General features: G+C 61.8%; 1 protein-coding gene across 5 annotated transcripts; it reads left to right on the top strand.

The window, feature by feature from the left end:
• Positions 1 to 2,227: 2,227 nt before the first annotated feature.
• PARP10 (poly(ADP-ribose) polymerase family member 10) lies at positions 2,228 to 15,520 on the top strand. Of its 5 annotated transcripts, none has more exons than XM_088148737.1 (11): positions 2,228 to 2,504; positions 5,722 to 5,967; positions 6,616 to 6,852; positions 9,256 to 9,306; positions 9,639 to 10,483; positions 10,724 to 10,936; positions 11,075 to 11,198; positions 11,362 to 12,327; positions 12,440 to 12,573; positions 13,641 to 13,815; positions 14,991 to 15,520. In XM_088148737.1, exons 1-11 carry the CDS (start codon positions 2,348 to 2,350, stop codon positions 15,290 to 15,292), a joined length of 3,450 nt encoding a protein of 1,149 aa, XP_088004863.1. In that variant the 5' UTR covers positions 2,228 to 2,347; the 3' UTR covers positions 15,293 to 15,520. The 5 variants fall into 5 exon arrangements, with proteins under 5 accessions (XP_088004863.1, XP_088004864.1, XP_088004866.1 ...); XM_088148738.1 differs by having other exon boundaries at positions 2,229 to 2,504; positions 9,259 to 9,306; XM_088148740.1 differs by having other exon boundaries at positions 2,229 to 2,504; positions 11,419 to 12,327.
• Positions 15,521 to 17,138: the final 1,618 nt, after the last annotated feature.

Below are 17,138 nucleotides of genomic sequence, written 5' to 3'. Positions count from 1 at the left end.
GAGTGCGCAATCAAACAACTTTGGAGACTTCTGCTCCAGAGCGTCTGCCGTTCCAGTGGACTTCCGGAACGCAGCAGCCCCAGCGAAGGAGAACCTGCTTGGGTGGTGGGCCCAGGCTTCCCTGCCTCCAGGAGGAACCACCTTTGTTGCCTTGTAGGTTTCGCTCTGTTCTCTTCAGCTCCTTCCCATAACGTATCAATATTGTCTGCCCTCTAGGCATTATTATTAGCTACCCCACCAATTTCCTGCAATTCACACATTTGATAAGTGCCCTCATCAAATGATGAAGAATATCAGGTTTAAGATTCTTCTTGACTCTCCCTCGTTGCCCTCCAGTAATCCCGGCACAGTTTTCAAGGTATTCACAGATTGTTTTATGATCTGTTTAATTTGATTTATATGATCAAAGATCAGACAATCATCCGAAACCGTGGCACAGAAAAACAAGGCGAATGTGCCACAGTCCATTCAGGAAAGTGCACAATAATAAAGGTAAGGATGATACTAGTCCAATGAATTCAACAGTTGCTGCAATTTGGCTGCAATTGCAAAGCATGTGGCTACCCTCATATCTTGCTTAGCATCTGGTAAAAGAAGTTTTATACTAAAACTTCATCTGTTCTCCATGAGAATTGCTGCAAGATAGGTGCTAAATAAAATTCTCAAGTACTGTATCTATATAAAAATTGCAGTCGAGGAGTACATGCTGGACAGTTTAAACTCTCCAGTCGCAGGAGTGCATACCCTCAGGAATCTGGTTATCCTCAGCCACTTGAAAGGGCCGAGCGTAAGATGCTAAGCCTGGCTCGGGGGAAAAAAATCCTCAGACTGGAGGAGCTTAATGCGCTCCGGTGGTTTGCAGGCGGTCCTAGTATAGAGTGTTCCAAAGCTCAGTATTATGGACCCGATTTTGGTTTATAACTCTGCGTCCTCCAGCCTTTGATAAATAATCCTTTTGGCCTGATCACAGACAGTAGAAAGAAGGTAACCGGTGGTTAGTCCAATGGAATTTATTTTGTTTTCCACTGATGCAGCCCGCAGTGAAGAGCCATCATCTGCCAGGCCCAACGGGGGACAGATTAACTTCAGCCAGCCGGCGCGAGTGCCCTACATTCAGCCCTAGGCCCCGCTCCCTCGGGGGGGGGGCTGTGGGAGGCGGAGAGGAGGCAGCCCGGAGAGGTCTTGCGAGCTCCGTGGCCCGGCTCCCTTCTCTCCGCCTCTCAAAGCCTCCCCGGTGCAGCCTCGGGCGTGAGCAGGGAGACCCGGGGCCGCCCAGCCCAACCTGGACCTCCAAGCTCAAGGACCGCAGGGAGGGCCGCCGCCGCCCCCGAAGCCGCTTTCCAGGCGCTCTGGGCCCAGAGGAGGGCCGCCCGGAGTGCTCCTGGAAGCCGCCGGGGCCGGGGGGGGGGACCAGAGCCTGGGTCTCCCCGCTCCGGATCCAGCACCTTCCCTGCTCCGCCACCCTGACGCTCCCGCGGGTTCCAAATGGGCGACTAGATGCCCGAGGGATTAATCCCACCAGTGGGGGAACTGGGCAACCTTATCCCCTCTCCCCGTAGCGCCACCTGCGCAGCCCGCGGCACTGCCAGGGAGCCAGCTAGACGCCAGGCAGGCTGAAAGGGAAGGACTTTGCCCAGCGCGAGTCCGCCCGAGGGCGGCTCTCAAGGGGCGCTGCCCACACCGTGCGTGTCTCCTGCTGACCCCAGAGGGGGGCACAGGTGCCCCGTTGGCCAGCCCAGACCCACCGCCCAGCCTCCGCCGGCGGGGACCCCCTCCCGCCTCGAGGCAACGCGTGCAGCAGCGGCCTGACATTCGCGTCGGGGCGTCCTTCGGGCGCCTTGACTTCTCCACGCCAGGGCTGTGCTTCCCGGCCGGCGGGCGGGGCAGCGGGGCCGAACCCCCTCTTCTGGGACTCCCAGCCGCGGGGCTGGCGGCGAGGGATGCTGGGAGTTGTAGTCCAGCCCCCTCCCGGGGCACGGCCTCGGGAAAGCGGAGGCGTGCAGGCGGAGCTGGGCTTCGCTCCGGGTCCGCTCCGTAGCCTGGTGAGGAAGCAACCGGCTCCGCCCCCCGCCCCCGGGAATGCTCAGGCTGCCGCAAAGGTGGGGAGGTGGAGCCCTGCGGCACACCTGGGCGAGCTCCGACGGCGGGCTGCCCGCGCGGGCGGGGCGGGGCGGGGCGGGGCGGGCGCCGGTCCGGAGGGAGGGAGGGAGGGAGGCAGCCGCGCCACCGCCCCTTCTTGCGCGCGCGGCCGTTTCGCTTTCGTTTCCCGCGAGGCTCCGGCTGTGGGTACCAGGGTCTCCGCCCACCCGGGCTCCCCTCGCCCCCGGCAGCCCTGCGGGATTTTCCGATGGCGGCGGCCGTGGAGGTGCTCGGGGTCCCCCCGGACGTGGCCGATGAGCTGCTGGTGTTCTACTTCGAGAACCGTCGGCGCTCGGGCGGCGGGCCGGTGCAGAGCTGGCGGCGGAGGGGCGGCCGCGCCACCCTGGCCTTTGAGCGCCCCGAAGGTGAGGACCGCAGCTGGAGGGAGGCCGGCGCTCTGCACGTGCTGGACCTCCACGCCCGCGGGGCTGGTCGCTGGGCTGCAGGGAGTGGGCTGCGGCCTCCCGTGCTGGCATCTATGCAGCTCCCGCCCCGAGCCGTTTCTCGGTGCCCGGGAGGATTTGGAGGGGCCGGCCCCGCTTTGACCCCCGGCACTGGCTGCCCGGATGAACGGGTGGGCGGCCACGAGGCTTCCACTGCGGCTTTCGCAAAATGGGCGACCACTCGGGAACTACACTCACGTGACACGCTTAACCTTACAGAGCCGCCCCCTTCTTTGGATTCACACAATACAGTATGACGTTTGTGCTACACACTGACCCAGAGGCTAAAGGTTAACCCTACTTGAGCTTCGCCAATGTGTTGGCTGCAGATTCCGTGTAGTCTGCAGCTGAGGTGGTTGGGCATGATGGGAGGCATAGTCCACTGGGCGGGGGTCCAAGGTGGCTGCAGGGCCGGGGTCTTCAGTGCTCCCAGCTGAGCCGCTCAGCAGGTCCCCATATATGTTGGTTGGGCCCTTCTGGGGCTTGGCTTCCAAGGCTGGGAGTGCAGGGATCTGAGGCTCTGCTGGGTCTCAGCCCTGCGCGGGCTGCACACATGCTCCTGGCGTTCATGGCCACCATGGCGGCCGTGGACCCATCCCAGGTCATTCACGGCCCAACTCGAAAGAGCGGTCACACACTGGACGTGGTTTCCTCATCTGAGCAGTGGCAATGGGATCGATGGGGCAGCTGTCTGTGTCCCCTCTGCCGAGGTCGGATCACGCCCTGGCGACCTGGCGACCCTTACACGGGGAGGCGGGACCCATTCGGCTGGCCCGCCCCGGTGACTGATGGGGCCGGTGGGGCTCCCGGGGGACTGGGGTTGTCCCTGAGGCTCTGCTGCGCGGTCCCGCCGAGGTGCCAGCCGCTGCCCGGAAAGGGAAGGCGGCTGAGGCCTTAGGACCGTGCCGGGCAGCCTCTCGCGGCCCATCGCTCCCGTCACCCCCGTGGTCTGCGGCAGAGTGGAGGGAACTGAAAGGCTCAAGAGATGTCTAGAGCGCCGCCGGAGGAAGACGAGGGACGAATCCGACCGGACACGAGTCAGAGCCGCGATTAAGGCTACCTCGTGGCACTAAAAGCGGCGAAGCGCTGTTATTTCTCCGCTCTTATTACGTCCACAGAGTGCTGCCCGGCGGCCCTGTCCAGGGTTCCCTGGACCCTCCTGGGTAAGGGGGGCTCGGGGTTTAGCGCAGCGGAATTCGCTGCGCATCTGGCGGATAAGGTCGCTGGATTCGTTCCCAGCTGGAGGCCAAGCGTGGTGCAGGCCCTTTGGAGATGCCTGGGAACGGCCCTGCCCGTTATCCGGGAAGAGTTTGAGGCTGCTGGCCTGAGGGAGTGCGCAGGTCCTCGGATCTGTAAGCGCAGCCACCTTGGTGTTAGGTCCATGCCCCTCCTGGTTGGCCCAGGCCACCCGGGAGGTGACACGTGGGTGGGTGTGAGCGACGGCAAATACATCCTTGGGCAGGGGGGCGTCCCCGGCTCCTTTTAAAGAGGCACCGGTCGCCCTCTCCTCAGGAAGCCGTCGCTGGACCCCACCGTTCTGGACAATCTTTGGCCAGTCTCCCACCTCCCCTTTTTAGGGAGGGTGGTTGAGAAGGCGGTGGCGTTGCAGCTCCAGAGGACCCTGGATGAAACGGATTATCGGGGCCCCGTCCGGTCAGGGTCCAGGCCTGGATTCGGGACGGAAACGGCATCGGTCGCGCTCATGGATGACCTCTGGCGGGAGCAGGATGGGGGCAGCGCACCCACCCTGGCTCTCCTTGACCTCTCAGCGGCTTCGATACCATCGACCGCGGTATCCTTTTGGGTCGGCTGTGGGGGTTGGGGGTGGGCGGCACAGCACTGTGCTGGTTCAGCTCCTTCCTCCGAGGCCGAACCCAACCGATGTTGACGGGGCGAGAGGTCCAGCCTGCGGCCCCTGCTCTGTGGGGTGCCGCGGGGGTCGGTGGGCTCTCCGGTCCTTTTTAACACGCACACGAAGCCGCTGGGTGAGACCGTCTGTTACCGCGGGATGAGGTAGCATCAGTAGATGGGTGATGCTCAGTTGAGCATCTCCGTCCCGGGTGAATTAAGGGGTGCCGTGGATGGTCTTCCGCGATGCTTGGAGGCCGTGGGGGTCTGGATGGGGAACCACAGGCTTGAACTGAACCTGGGTAAGATGGAGCGCTCTGGGTTTGGGACTCTTCCGTGTCTGGGGCCTTACCATCTTTGGTCCTGGATGGAGTTGCGCTGCCCCAGACGGAGCGGTGCGTAATCTGGGGGTCCTCCTGGACTCACGGCTCCTGCTTGAAGGAGTTCCTTATCTGAGGAAGTGTCTTGTCCCAGTTACACCAACCCATCCCACCCAGTCTGGCAGGGAGGGCATGTTGTGGACCTCGTCGGCTAGAGAATTCTGACTGGTGGGGTCTAGGAGGAGAGCCTTTTCTGCCATCGCCCTCCCCTCATGGAACATCTGGCCCCTGGGGTGAGATTGGCCTCTACTCTTCTGGCCTGAAGTCTGATGGTGTGATGGGATGGAAGTATGAAGGCCAAGCTCAGGGAGATAAATAAGCATTTTCTTAGCTCACCAGAACTGCGTGGGAGGATCAAGAGGATGAGACTGGCACCTCCCTGAGGAATTCACACTGTTGTGGCTGGAGGACTTTGGGAACTGGGGTTTTAGTCTGGGAAGATTCTTGCTAGAGGTTGTAGCTAATAAACATAGCTGGACTGAATTTGTATGGAGTTCCTTGGGCTAGACCTGACATCATTCTTCCCAGACTAAAACTCAGGGAGGTGCCAGTCTCATCCTCTTGTTCCTCCCATGCGGTTCCAGTGAGCTAAGAAAATGCTTCTTTATCTCCCTGAGCTTGGCCTTCATACTTCCATCCCATCACAGATGGGGGCTTGCAGTACTGGGGTGGTTGGCGGCTTGAGGACTCTCTCTCCATCTTTTAACTTTGTATATTTTTGTAAAGATTTTTATAGCTTTCTTTTTACTGGTAAGCCGCCTAGAGTCACTAATACAGTGAGATGGGCAGCGTATAAATTTGATCAATAAATAATAACTAAATAAATAAATAAATAAGTAAGTAAGTATTGGGGCGGGTAGTAACATAGGCTTTCTGGCGTATGAGATCACCTTCTGGTCTCCTCCCCGCAGATGCCCAGCGTGTCCTCTCCAGAACTGACCATGTCCTGCAAGGGGTGCACCTGACTGTCCAGCCCGCTGCTCCTCGGGATTATGGGAAGGTGGTCCTGCGGGGCCTGAACCCCCAAAGCAGCCTGGAGTTGGTGGAGCTCTACGTGGAGCGCATGCTGGATTGCGGGAGGGAGGATTACGCCATCCACCGTAGCCCTGCTGGGGACCAGGTGCTGGTGCAGCTGCAGGCGGCGCTCGGCCACGCAGGTACGTGCTGGGGCCACCTGTTCCCGCGCTTCCCCTCCCGATGCATCCTGCCGGCTGAGCTTCCTTGGCAGCTCCCTCCCAGATGTGCCCCTTGCAGCCTCCCCGCAACCCAAGTGCGGTCGCAGCCCGGTGCTTCTACCATCTTCTCTGCACCTGCTCCCTCATTCTTCCCCCCTCGAGAAACACCAAGAGGGCAGATACCAGAAGGGGCAGAGGAGCCGCTCCTCCGCTGCCTGCTAAAATGTTGCCACCCTATACTAAAGGACCTCACTCAGGCTGAGCTGGCTGGGACCGTGTGCCGGCAGGAAAGGATCCCCTGGATTGCAAGCAAAGTTAGCCATCGCCTGCTGGTGCTCCCTGGTCCTGTTTGCGGCCCTCGGCACCAGCTCACGGCATCTGTTTTCCAAAGGGGTGGGGGAGTTGCGGCTCCCTCTCTCCCCCTCTTGTAGCCCCAGAGAAGCCAAATGGGTGATCTTTTCTAAGAAATCTGCCTGGCCGTTTTGCTGGCCGGGGGGCTATTATGCTGCTTTTGAGAGAGGATTGAAGAGAAGAGAAGGCATTTCCTAATCACGGCGGAGCTGAACGAGCAGCTTCTTGTCTCCAGATGCCAGTTGGCCACCTTGACGCAGACCCTCTCTTCCCGGGCAGAGTTCTTGGCGCTGGCGGATCGTGTGCAAAGCCGGGAGCTGGACGGGGCCAGCCTGGTGCTGGACTGGGTGGAGCAGACGGATGGCGTCCTTGTTCGGAGTCGTGACGGCAGCCGGCTGCGGCAGGAGGTGCTGGAGCTGTACTTCGAGAGCAGGCGGAGTGGCGGGGGCCGCGTGCAGGCCGTGAGGCTGCTCCCGGGCGGTGCGCTGGCCGTGGTCTCCTTCCAGGACTGCACGGGTGAGGGGCACGCGAGACGTGTTCTTCTCTGGCCTCTTCGGCCCCAGCGCAGCGCACAGTGTGGCTAGCGTTCTTTGCACAGATGTTAAGGCGATGCCGGAGCCACACTTCTGAGCGCATGGTCCGCTGGCTCTGGAAACATATTGGCAGGACCTCGATGTGTGTTTATAGCCAAGATCTGTGGTTGTGTCCACAAAAAGGCAGCAGCACCTTGAAGGCCACCTGAGTTCCTCACAGTGTTTTTGATACAGCAGTTGGGTTGATGTGGCAAAACTGGCTCAAGTGAGGTGGGGGTTTGGCAGGAAAGCCAGCCAGGCGGTCCCTGTGGGTTGCCACGGTTGGGCCCATTTGTAGCCAGAGAAATGGAAGGGAGGCGTTTCCTGTCCTGGGCGGAGTGAGGCCTTTTTTCAGCAACAGCCCTGTCTCAAGTGAATACCCTTCAGGCTGCCAGCTTCCTTCAAGCATATTTCTAAACAGTGTCCCTCCAGGGTCCTAATCCACAAGCAGCAAGCACAGCGGTGTTCGCAGTTCATTCCTTTAGAAGTACCTAGACTGACTTCTGCTGGAAACTGAGCAACGTCAATGGTTGCAACCAAAATAGGTTAGCACAGAAAATACAGTTTCAATGTCTCAGTGTTCAGAAATATCACAGTGCTCCAGCAAACGCACAAGGACGTGTTCCAGATGCTTGCCTTAAGAGTGAAAAATCCTTTCAACCAGAAGGGAGGACGTCTTTCATCCAGGCCCGTTGATCACGGCCCCTGTAGATGTAGACGAGAAGTGCCTCTCTGGGATGATACTGAGAAAGATTTTCTCCGTTAATCTCTTGCCGCTGCCTCTCTCTCTTCATATCCCGCATCGTGGTGTCCAGCCACACCGCTGCATGTTAGTAGCTGATGCCCCTCCTGGGGTCACAGATGTGCCCGCTCTGACAGCAGACATTTGCTGGGGTCCTGTCTCTGGACTGAGCTCTTGGGGTTGGTTGGCACAGGCTCTGGGGAGGGGGTTGTCCAGAGCATCGTGACTGAGTAGCACTGCTGAAGGTGAGCTTGGCAGGACCGGGGCCACGGGAATGTGCCGTGGGTCAGTGCAGCTGCAGGCTCATATTGTGAGATGCCATCAAACGAGGTGCCGGGTTGCATTTAAAAAACAGCCGCCCGTGCCTCTGTCCTGGAGTCCCAGCGTGGCGGGGAAGCCAGGGAGTCCAGCATCCTGCTCGGTGCAGGATTCTGAGAGAGGGCCGGACTCTGCCCTCCTATTCCTGAAATCTGTTATTTCGTGTCCTGATTTCTAACACTAAAAGATGTCACCCCATTCTTCTAAGTAGTATCAGTAAACAAGCTGCTATGTACCGGCATGGCATTTTTCTGGGAGGTCACGCCCCTGGGGGCCATCTGTGCAGCCCACCTGTCTCGGCAGGGCGATCGGACACCCACGAGCGTGGGGCTGAAGCAGAGGAGCAAGCCCTGCCCAGCACGGCTGCCCCTCCCCTTCTCGCAGCCCTGCTTGCTGGCCGCACCTTTGCGCCTCTTCAGTGGGTCCAGAATTAGGGTGCTGATGGCAGCGGCAGAGCAGGGAGGGAGCCCACCCTGCCCTTCCCTCCGCAGCTACCCGGGAGGGAGTGGGCCAGGGAGGGCGCCTTGAGCGCAGCCCCCCGTCTGCCCACCCTGCCTTCGAAGCACAGGGGGCCCATTCTGGCATCTTTGTTTTGGGCACAGGCTAAAGAGATCTGAAGGGGGGTGGCTTTCCCTCTGCTTTTCCTGGTCAGGCTGGAGAGCCTTTTCTTACTTCCCGGCAGGAGTGCTGTCACGCCTCCGACAACTGGGCCAAGTTGGGGGCCAAATTGCTAGAGAGGCGGTGATGGGCCTGGCTTGGGTGACAGACCCCTGCTGTGTTTGTGGAAGGGGGCGACTGGTGTTTCACCCGTGCCCTGGTCACCTCCCAAATGGACTACTGTAATGTGCTCTCCATGGGGTTTCCCTTGAAGAGTATTAGGAAGCTGCAACTGGTGCAAAATGGGTGGCACGGGGTGTTACGTGTGCCTCCAGAACGGCGCACGTTACCCCTCTGCTCCGCGAGCTGCTTCGGTTGCCGGTCTGCTTCCGGGTCCAATTCAAGGTGCTGTTTTTGACCTTTAAAGCCTGGGGTGGCGTGGGCCAGGTTATCTGAGGGACCGCCTCTCCCCGATTTCATGTAGCCGTCCCATCAGGTCCGGCAGGAGAGGCACGCTGCGGGTCCCGTCTGCGAACGAGTTTCCTCTGACGGGAGCCAGGAGGCGAGCCTTTTCTGCCAGCACCCCCACCCTTTGGAGCGTCATCCCGCCCGCCTGCCCGCCCGCCCCCGAGGTGAGGCTGGCCCCGACCCTTTTGGCCTTCTCAACTTCTCAAGACGCGGTTTTTCCAGCAGGCCTGAGAATCCCTTGGAAACGGAGCACACAAGATGGCTTCATTATGTGTGAGGGTTTTTTTAACACTCTCGTGGTCTTGTTTATTTGGATGTCTCTCTTTTTTTAATAGTTATTTAGGATGTGTTTTTATTGTTTGTTTTATTGTACGCCGCCCAGAGTCTCATTCGTGAGATGCGTGGCTATATAAGTTTAATGAACAAAGTAAATAAGGTGGGCAGGGGCCACAGAGGCGGTGGAGGGGTGGTTGAAGGGGCTTGGGCTCCCAAGGGACTGAACTGGGACCCCAAAAGGGTAGGGGCATCTTCTGCCTCCAGCTGATGCCGAAAGGGCGCCTCGGGGGTGGCATCCGCCCTGACCCTGACCCTTCCATTTCCTGCAGCAGTGGAAAGGGTGCTGAAGCAGCCCCATCAGCTCCCGGATGGCTGCCTGGAGGTCTCCCCCCACTACGACTTCCTGGAGCCCCCGGCGGGAGCAGAAGAGCTGCAGGCCGGAGGAGCCGGTGGAGTCTTGTCCGCCACCTTTCCTGTCCTGGAAGCAGCCGCGCAGCAACTGCTGCAGTCGAAGGTCGTCCTGTGGGAGCTGGGGGCCTCTGCCCCCGAGTGCGTGCTTCGCTGGGACGAGGCTGGGCTGCACGTCTCGGGCGGGGATGCGGCTGGTCGCCAGCAACTGTGGGAGCGCATCCAGGCGGCCTTGCGGGCGGTGGCCCGGGAGCGGCTGCCCTCCTCAGCCTGGGCCCTTGGCTTCCTGCAGCGGGCAGACATCCAGGGGCACCTGAGGGAACGGCTTGCTGAGCGGGGGGTGGGCGCCTGCTACATTCCCGCCACGGAGGAGGTGCTGGTCGTGGCTCTGAAGCCTTCCGCGGCCCAGCTGGCCGCTTCCCTCCTTGACTCCTTTCTCGTCTCCGTCTCCCTGCCCTTGTCCGAGCGGCAGCTGCTGGCCTTGGCGTCCCCCCGCTGGGCCCAGGTGCAGGCGGGACTGCGCTGTTGCCTGGTGCGCTTGGCTGAGGATGGGGAGCACCTGGAGGGCCTCACCCTGCCCGGCCTGGTGGAGGAGAACGTGGCTGAGCTGGAGCGGTTCCTGCAGGACTGCCTGCCCGATGAGATCCTGGTGACCACGGAGCCCGGCCGTCTCCGCTACCTTCAGCTCCATCGCCAGGAACTGCTGGCTGGCCTGGCTGATGTCACGCTGCTGCCCCTGGAGGGGGCCGAGGTCACGGGCTTGCGGGTAAGAGGGGCGCAGCTGTGGGGCGTTTCCGTGTCCTCCCGCAAGCACAGACGCGGGGTGCCAGGCGTTTGCTAGCTCTGCTCTGCTTACAGCGCCCCCCTCATGCCAGCTCTGCCACATGCCCTCAGGCACCAGGTTAAAGGCCCAGAAGAAGGGGGTCAGATCCTGCTTTTGCTAGCCTTCCATCAAGCAAAACCAAGCTGGCCTGAGAAAACGGGTGGGGGTGTCGTTTTCTTGCAGCTGAGTGGTGAATCTTGGGCCTGCCGAGCAGCAGCCGACTTACTCCAGAGCCTGCTCCGCGCCATCCGTGTCCAGACCATGACGCTGCATCTGCCTGGCGTGAGCCGCTTCCTGCTGGAGGAGCGTGGCCAGGCCGTCCTGGGGGACCTGGAGAGGCATTTCCGCTGTGTCTTTGGGCTGGAGCGTGTCCGTTGGTGCTGCCCAGAGACCCAGGTGCGTACCCCTGGAGGAGGAGGGTGGGCATGGGAGGCGCGGGGGGGCAGAGGCTGGAGGTCCAAGCTGGTGGGGGGAGTGCTGCTCTCCCTTTTCAAAAGGCGGGGCTGCCTCTGAGGGCCCTTTCTCCATCTGCAGCACGAGTTGGAAATGTCCCAGGAGCCCGTGGCCCTCGTGTGCCAACGAGATTTCCCGAATGGACTGAAACCGCAGCCAAAGGGCCCAGCCGGCGTGGCCCACGAGCAAAGCAAAGCTAGCCTGGGTAATGTCTGTCCAGCTGTCCTGTGGAGGTGAAGGAAAGCAAGGGGCACCCCTTTGCTGGTCCTGCCCCATAGCCCCACTGTGCCCCTTCCTGGTCTGGGGCTGGAGCTTGCTGTGGGGCTGGGCAGGCTTCAGGGGTCATTTTTCTCTGGACGTCTCTGCAGGCCTGCTTTGTGCTGCTGTTGCCCCTGCTCAGCTGGGTCCCCCCTCTCCCATTACAGAAGAAATCAAGGGCCTGCTGTCTGCCCTGCAGCCTCCTGGGGTTGCCCCTCCTGCAGAGGAGGACAAGGATGAGGACATCTACACAGCCCCTGAGCCATTGGTGGACGCCTCTCGCAACTTGGGCAGCCTGGGTGCAACTGAAGAAGGCCGCCTGCCTGTGGGAGGCCCAGCTCTGAGCATGGCAGTGGAGGAGGAGGACGAGGCACAGATGCTCCTGGCCATCCAGCAGTCCATGGACAGTGCCCGGCAGGAAGAGGAGGAGCTCCAGCGTGCCACGGAGCTCTCTCTGCGCTCCTTCAAGCAGGAGCAGGCGCCCAGTCCAGATCCCGTAGTCCTGTCCGTCATGAGCGCCTCTCTGGAGGCAGCGGCTTCAGCTCATCTGGAGGTCTACACCGCCTTGGAGGAGGACGCGGAGGCTGTGGTGCAGGCACTGGAGCATGCTCTAGGCATGCAGCTGCGGGAGGAAACAGTGCAGAATGAGGCCTTGGTGTCCCTGCCCGCTCTCTGCCTCGACTACTTGACCCATCTGGAGAGGAAGCATGCAGTACGCATCTCGCTCGCCGGCTCGGTGGCCACTGTGTCGGGTTTCGTGGACTACCCTGTGGCCGCCACCCGAGACCTCGCCCTGCTGCTGGCCCGGTTGCTGCATGTGGAGGCGTCCGCAGGCGTTGGGGATGCCCGCTGGGTCCGTTGGGAGCCTTCGGAGCAGGGCTTTCCCACCCCCTATTCAGCTCAGGCCAGCGCCCTACTGGAGGAAGCGTGGCGCCGTGGTCACAAGCGTGTGGACGTGTTTTTCGACGGGCGGCCCTTCACTGTCAATTTCGAGCAGATGGAGGAGTATGACATTGGCAACACCCGCACTCTGCCCATTGGCCGCACGGGCCCCCCGCTGCCCCTCATTTCCCCAGGTAGGTGCCCTGCACAGTGCACCCCGTCTGGTTTCTGGTCCTGCAGCGCAGGAGTCCTCGGCCACGTAGAGCGGGCAGCCACTGTTTCCTCACAGGTCATGCTTTTCTGCAGCTCTGCTTGGCCCCCCGGCCAAGGGTGAGGTGAAGCTGCTTCCATTGACTGAGCGCTCAGAGGAGTTTCAGAGGACCGTCCGCAGCTTCTGCGACACACTGGGTGACCTTCACAGCAAGCTCTGGATCGCCAAGGTTAGGGTTGGCCGCTGTCCCCCTTGGCGGAGGGGAGGTACATGGCGCTTGCAGCCTGCGGGGCCGGCGGCGCCAGAGCCCTGGGGGCAGAGCGTGGCTCCCTCTGGCCCTGACGGTGGGCAGCAGGGTCTCGGCAGGGGTCCCGAGGTGGGGATTTGGGGGGCCTTGGAGAGCAGGAGACCCTTAACCAGGCCAGATACAGATCTAGCTGCTGCACTGGGATTCTTGCTTTTATCGCAGGTTCTTCCCTTGTGCCAAAGCTGGAGAAGGGGTTAGTTCAGCAGGCAAGTCCCGCTCTCCTGCGCCCCCCTCCATGTGCAAAGCGGGTGCCCAGGCTCTGCTCCTCAAGTCCTCGTCCCAAAGAGCTCAGCTGGGAAAGGCCCCTGCTGGCTGCCAAGCGGAAGCGGGGCGGTGGCCTTCCGAGATGCACCTCTGCCGGCAGATGTCCCTGCTGGGCCCGGGGGGGGGGAGGCTGGGTGGGGGACATGGGGCCGCCACATCATGCCTGAAGGCCAGTCCTCCTCTTTCCCGGAGCCCCTCCCAGCACCCTGCTGGCAGCCGTATGGAGGGCCTTCTGGCAGGACCGCCCCCCCCCCCAGGCCTTGCATAGAGGCCACCACCTGGTTTCCTGGGCCAGGACAGTTGACTTCACAACTCAGGTGCGGAGAGGAGGGCCTCTTCCCCCCCCCCCAGTCCTTGGAAAGGGAAATGATTTGGAGGGGGTTGGCCCAGAGGACTCATGCAGGCTCTCCAAAACCTGGACCAGCCTGGTTCTTCCATCGTTGTCGTGTGCTCTCTTCCCTAAGAGCTGAATTGGGCAAGGGAGGGAATCTGTCCCCTGACCCTCATAGCTCCCTGTTTTGGGGTTGGTTCAAACACAGTGGCTGGGGTCCCTTAGGGTCGAGGTTCTGGACGAGAAAGGGGATGCCCCTGGGGGCAGCCTGCATTGGCCACCAAGGGGTGGCCCAGCCCTAGCCCCTGGCTGACTGAGCCCCAGCAGAGCAAGCGGGCAGGGAGGGAAACGAGCTGTACGTGGGGCTTGAGTCGTCCCCTTTTTGGCCCGGCAGTTGGAGAAGGTGATGCACCCCCTGCTCTACCAGCAGTACCAGCTGAAGAAGGCTGCCATGGAGAAGGCCTGTGGACATCAGGCAGTGGAGCGGATCCTGTACCACGGCACAACAGAGCGGTCCAGCCACGAGATCTGCCAGCATGGCTTCAACCGCAGTTTTTGCGGCAAGAACGGTGAGCCTGCTGGCTGAGAGGGCTGCGCAGAAAGCACCCCAGCACCCTCATTGCGCGCTCAACGGCGAGTCCTCCACGTGGGGTGTTGGCTGGCTGTCCAGCACTGGGTGTGTGCCCCTCTGCGTTCAAGGAGCGCACACTCTCCCCCCCGCAGGGAAGCCAAGCTGGAAGTGGGAGCTGCTGCGGCAGCCGTTTTCACGCCCTTGGTCCGGTGTCGGAAGGGGAACCAGCAGCTGCCGGAGAAGCTGGATGGGGGGTCCTGGGGGGCCACCTGGGAGATACTCCCAGGCCCTGCAGAGCAGGTTCTTGGGTGGAAAGAGGTACTGGGCACTGTGCAGCCCAGAAGAGGCTGCCCGGATGAGGAGTGCCGCTGGGTTGCCAAGCAGCCCATGCCTTGTGAGGGGCTCCCTGCCTTGGTGGATGGCGCTGCCAGCCCCCCGTCTTTCTCCCCATCGGACTGGCCTCTCTGGGCTCTTCTGAGAAATACGTTGGCAAGTGGAAGAGCTGTGGAAGCTGAATGACTAGCATTGCTTGCAGGCGCCTCTGCCAGCCTAGGGCCCCGAGGGTGCCAAGGCCGGCCTAAGGCTGGGCACGGTAGTGAAAGGCAGGAGGCTCTGCTGAGGCGCCTGGCGCTGGTTTCTGCCCAGCCGGTCCTCCGAGACAGAGAAGACCGTGAGCGGGTAGCGCTGAGGTTGCTTTCTTGTGTAGCGGCCTTTCGGGGGGTATCCGCGCGTGCTGCTTAAGAGCGCCATTAGCTAAGTGCCAGGGCACCGGGACTCGCTTTGGGTCTGGCATCGATCGTCTGAGAGAATAACTTGGTCTCCCTGAACGCTCAGAAAGGGGTAACTGCCTGTTTGTCTGCCAGAGTACAGAATCAGGCCCCGTATCTTATGCGCATGAGATACTGCGGTATTCAGTGCTGGACCTGGCATGCTATATTTTGTGTAGACATTAGTTTTAATACGCCATGATGCCTGAGCCTTTCTTTTTTTTATTTCTCATACCTTAATAGATTTTAGAGATCCGTTTCATAATCTCTACGCGTCCCTACATTTGTTACAGATTATTCGCTGTATTCATATCTGTCCGGACGCTTTAGCGCGTACGCTGTATTTTACCTTGCTCCGTGCTGGTCACTGACTGAACAACCCCCCCTCTCCCCCCCCTTTTGCCAGCCACGCACTATGGCCACGGGGTCTACTTTGCGGCGAAGGCATCCCTCTCAGCGCAGGACCGGTACTCGCCCTGCAACCCCGACGGCGACAAATACATCTTTGTGACCCGGACACTGGTCGGGGACTACACCACAGGCAGCCCGGGCCTGCGGGCCCCCCCTCTGCGGGAGGAGGACTCTGCCCTCCGGCGGTACGACAGCACGGTGGACAGCCTTAGCAGCCCCTCCATCTTCGTCATCTTCAACGACACACAGGCTTACCCTGAGTTCCTCATCACCTGTCGGTGGTCGAAGATGCCCTGAGTGGACCTGGAGGGGAGGTTCCCCGCGTCACCCCATCACCGCTCTGGGGCAGGACGGCCTGTTTTCTGTGGGGAGGAGGGCGTGAGCAGGAGACTTCCTGGGCAGGCCAGGCTGGCGTCTGCCAGAGCAGAAATGGGAGGGCAGTGGGCCACTGCACTGGGAGTGGGGAGCGGTTCACGGGGGCAAAGTTTGCACCTGGAGGTGCCCACAATAAACAGCCAGACAGTACCCATCTCCCTCCAGTGTTCCTTGGTGGCGGGCCCCAGGGCCCTGGAATCGGGGCGGCACTCGGAGGGCTCCCTCCTCCAAGCAGTCTGCGTACGATTGTGTCACCTGAGAAACGGGCACAGCACCTTCCTGCAAGGAAGCCCAGGGAGCCCAGGGCTCTTCAGGAGGGACAGTCTCCTTATGGAAGTTGTGGCTTCTCCATCTTGGCGGCTGGTCTTGAGGATGGCGCGGTGGGTTCTTCTGCGCCTTGCGTGATCCATGCGCTCCCTTAAACTCCACCATTCGGATTCTGTGGAGAAGGGCCAAGGATCTGTTCCTGTTGGCTTGATTATTCTGGCTATTCCGGTTTAGCTGAAGTGGAAGCAGCAGGGACACTGGGGAAAAAGTCATCTATCGCGCGGGCTTCCTGGGTTGAACGAAAGCAAAGCGGAATCCAGCGTGGCCTCGGGTTCAGGAAAGCAGAGCGACAGACCCAAGGCAGCGCCACGGAGGATCCCCCCCGCGGGGAGAGGGACAGGAGGTGGTGCTCTGGAGGGGTGGGGACCCCGAGGAAAGGCACACCGGGCGGGAGTCCAGGCTCAGTTAATCAGCCCGGGGGAACCCACCGGAGGGAGCCGGAGGGCCCCCGGTCCCGGTCGCTGCTCAGCGCAGGAATCCGCCTTCGAGCCCGGCGAAGGGGAGCTGCTCTTCCCGGAGCCCCAAGAGCTTCCCCGCGAGGCCGCCGCCGCCGCCGCCGCTCCTGACAGCGGAGCCCGTTGCGCTGCTCCCCTCTGCCAGAAGGGGGCGCGGCTGCGTCCCTTCCCGCCGGGGCAAAGCCAGGGCGCGGGCGGGGGCGGTGCTGGCAGCTGCGCGCGGGAGGCATTTCCGCGCCTTTGTGTGGCGGTTTGGGGAAATGCCCGGCTCCCCGCGGGCCCATTCTTCCCAGATTGCTCACTGCTTGCAGAACATCTGCGGGGGGAGGGGGAGAAAGTTCCAGACAACAGAAAAACAACTCTGCGAAACGGAAAACAAGGCAGGGCGCTGGCTGCGGAGGGTGCGGCTCAGCCTGGTGGACACCAAGCGCGGGGGTCTGGAGACCGGGCAGGAGGGGCGCGGCGCCGAGCCGTCTCTTCGCCGCCCCCCGAAAGATGCACGGGGCAACCCCGGCTTCGGAGTCCGTGCCGCTCAAGGACGAGGCCCCGGCGCCCCTGCGGCCCCTCCGCCCGCGCAAGGGCGCTGGGACTGAAAGCGGCCTGAACGCCGCCCCAAAAGGCAGGGAAGGCACGCTGCCCTCCCCCTGCCCGGAAACTGCCAGGGCGGCTCAGATCAGAGGGGCGCTGGTGGCTGGCATCGGGCGGCTCCGGGCCTGCGGCTTGGAAGCGCCGGCGGCTCTCTCCCTGAGGAGCGTTTTGTTCCCTTTCCGGGGGTGGCAGCAGCCCGCAGCCCGGCTCTGGTGTGGGGCCCAGGGCGGGAGCCCGAGCGCCCCCCCGGAGGCTGCCGCGGGCGGCTCGGCCAGGAGGGGCGGGAGCCCCACGCGCACCCCTCCGGGTGGAGCCAAGGCGGGAGGCGTGCGCAGGCTTCGGCCCAGGAGGGGGCGGCTCTTGGGAGCGGAGCCCCTCCGCGCGCCGCGCCGAAGGCT

The sequence above is a fragment of the Python bivittatus genome, unplaced genomic scaffold, assembly GCF_059951505.1.
Source record: "Python bivittatus isolate LINGU-HERP-01145 unplaced genomic scaffold, Pbiv_v1 ctg000590_np1212, whole genome shotgun sequence".
NCBI lineage: Eukaryota > Metazoa > Chordata > Lepidosauria > Squamata > Pythonidae > Python > Python bivittatus.
The sequence above is the reverse complement of the archived record's forward strand: the minus strand, read 5'-3'. Positions and strand labels throughout refer to the sequence as shown.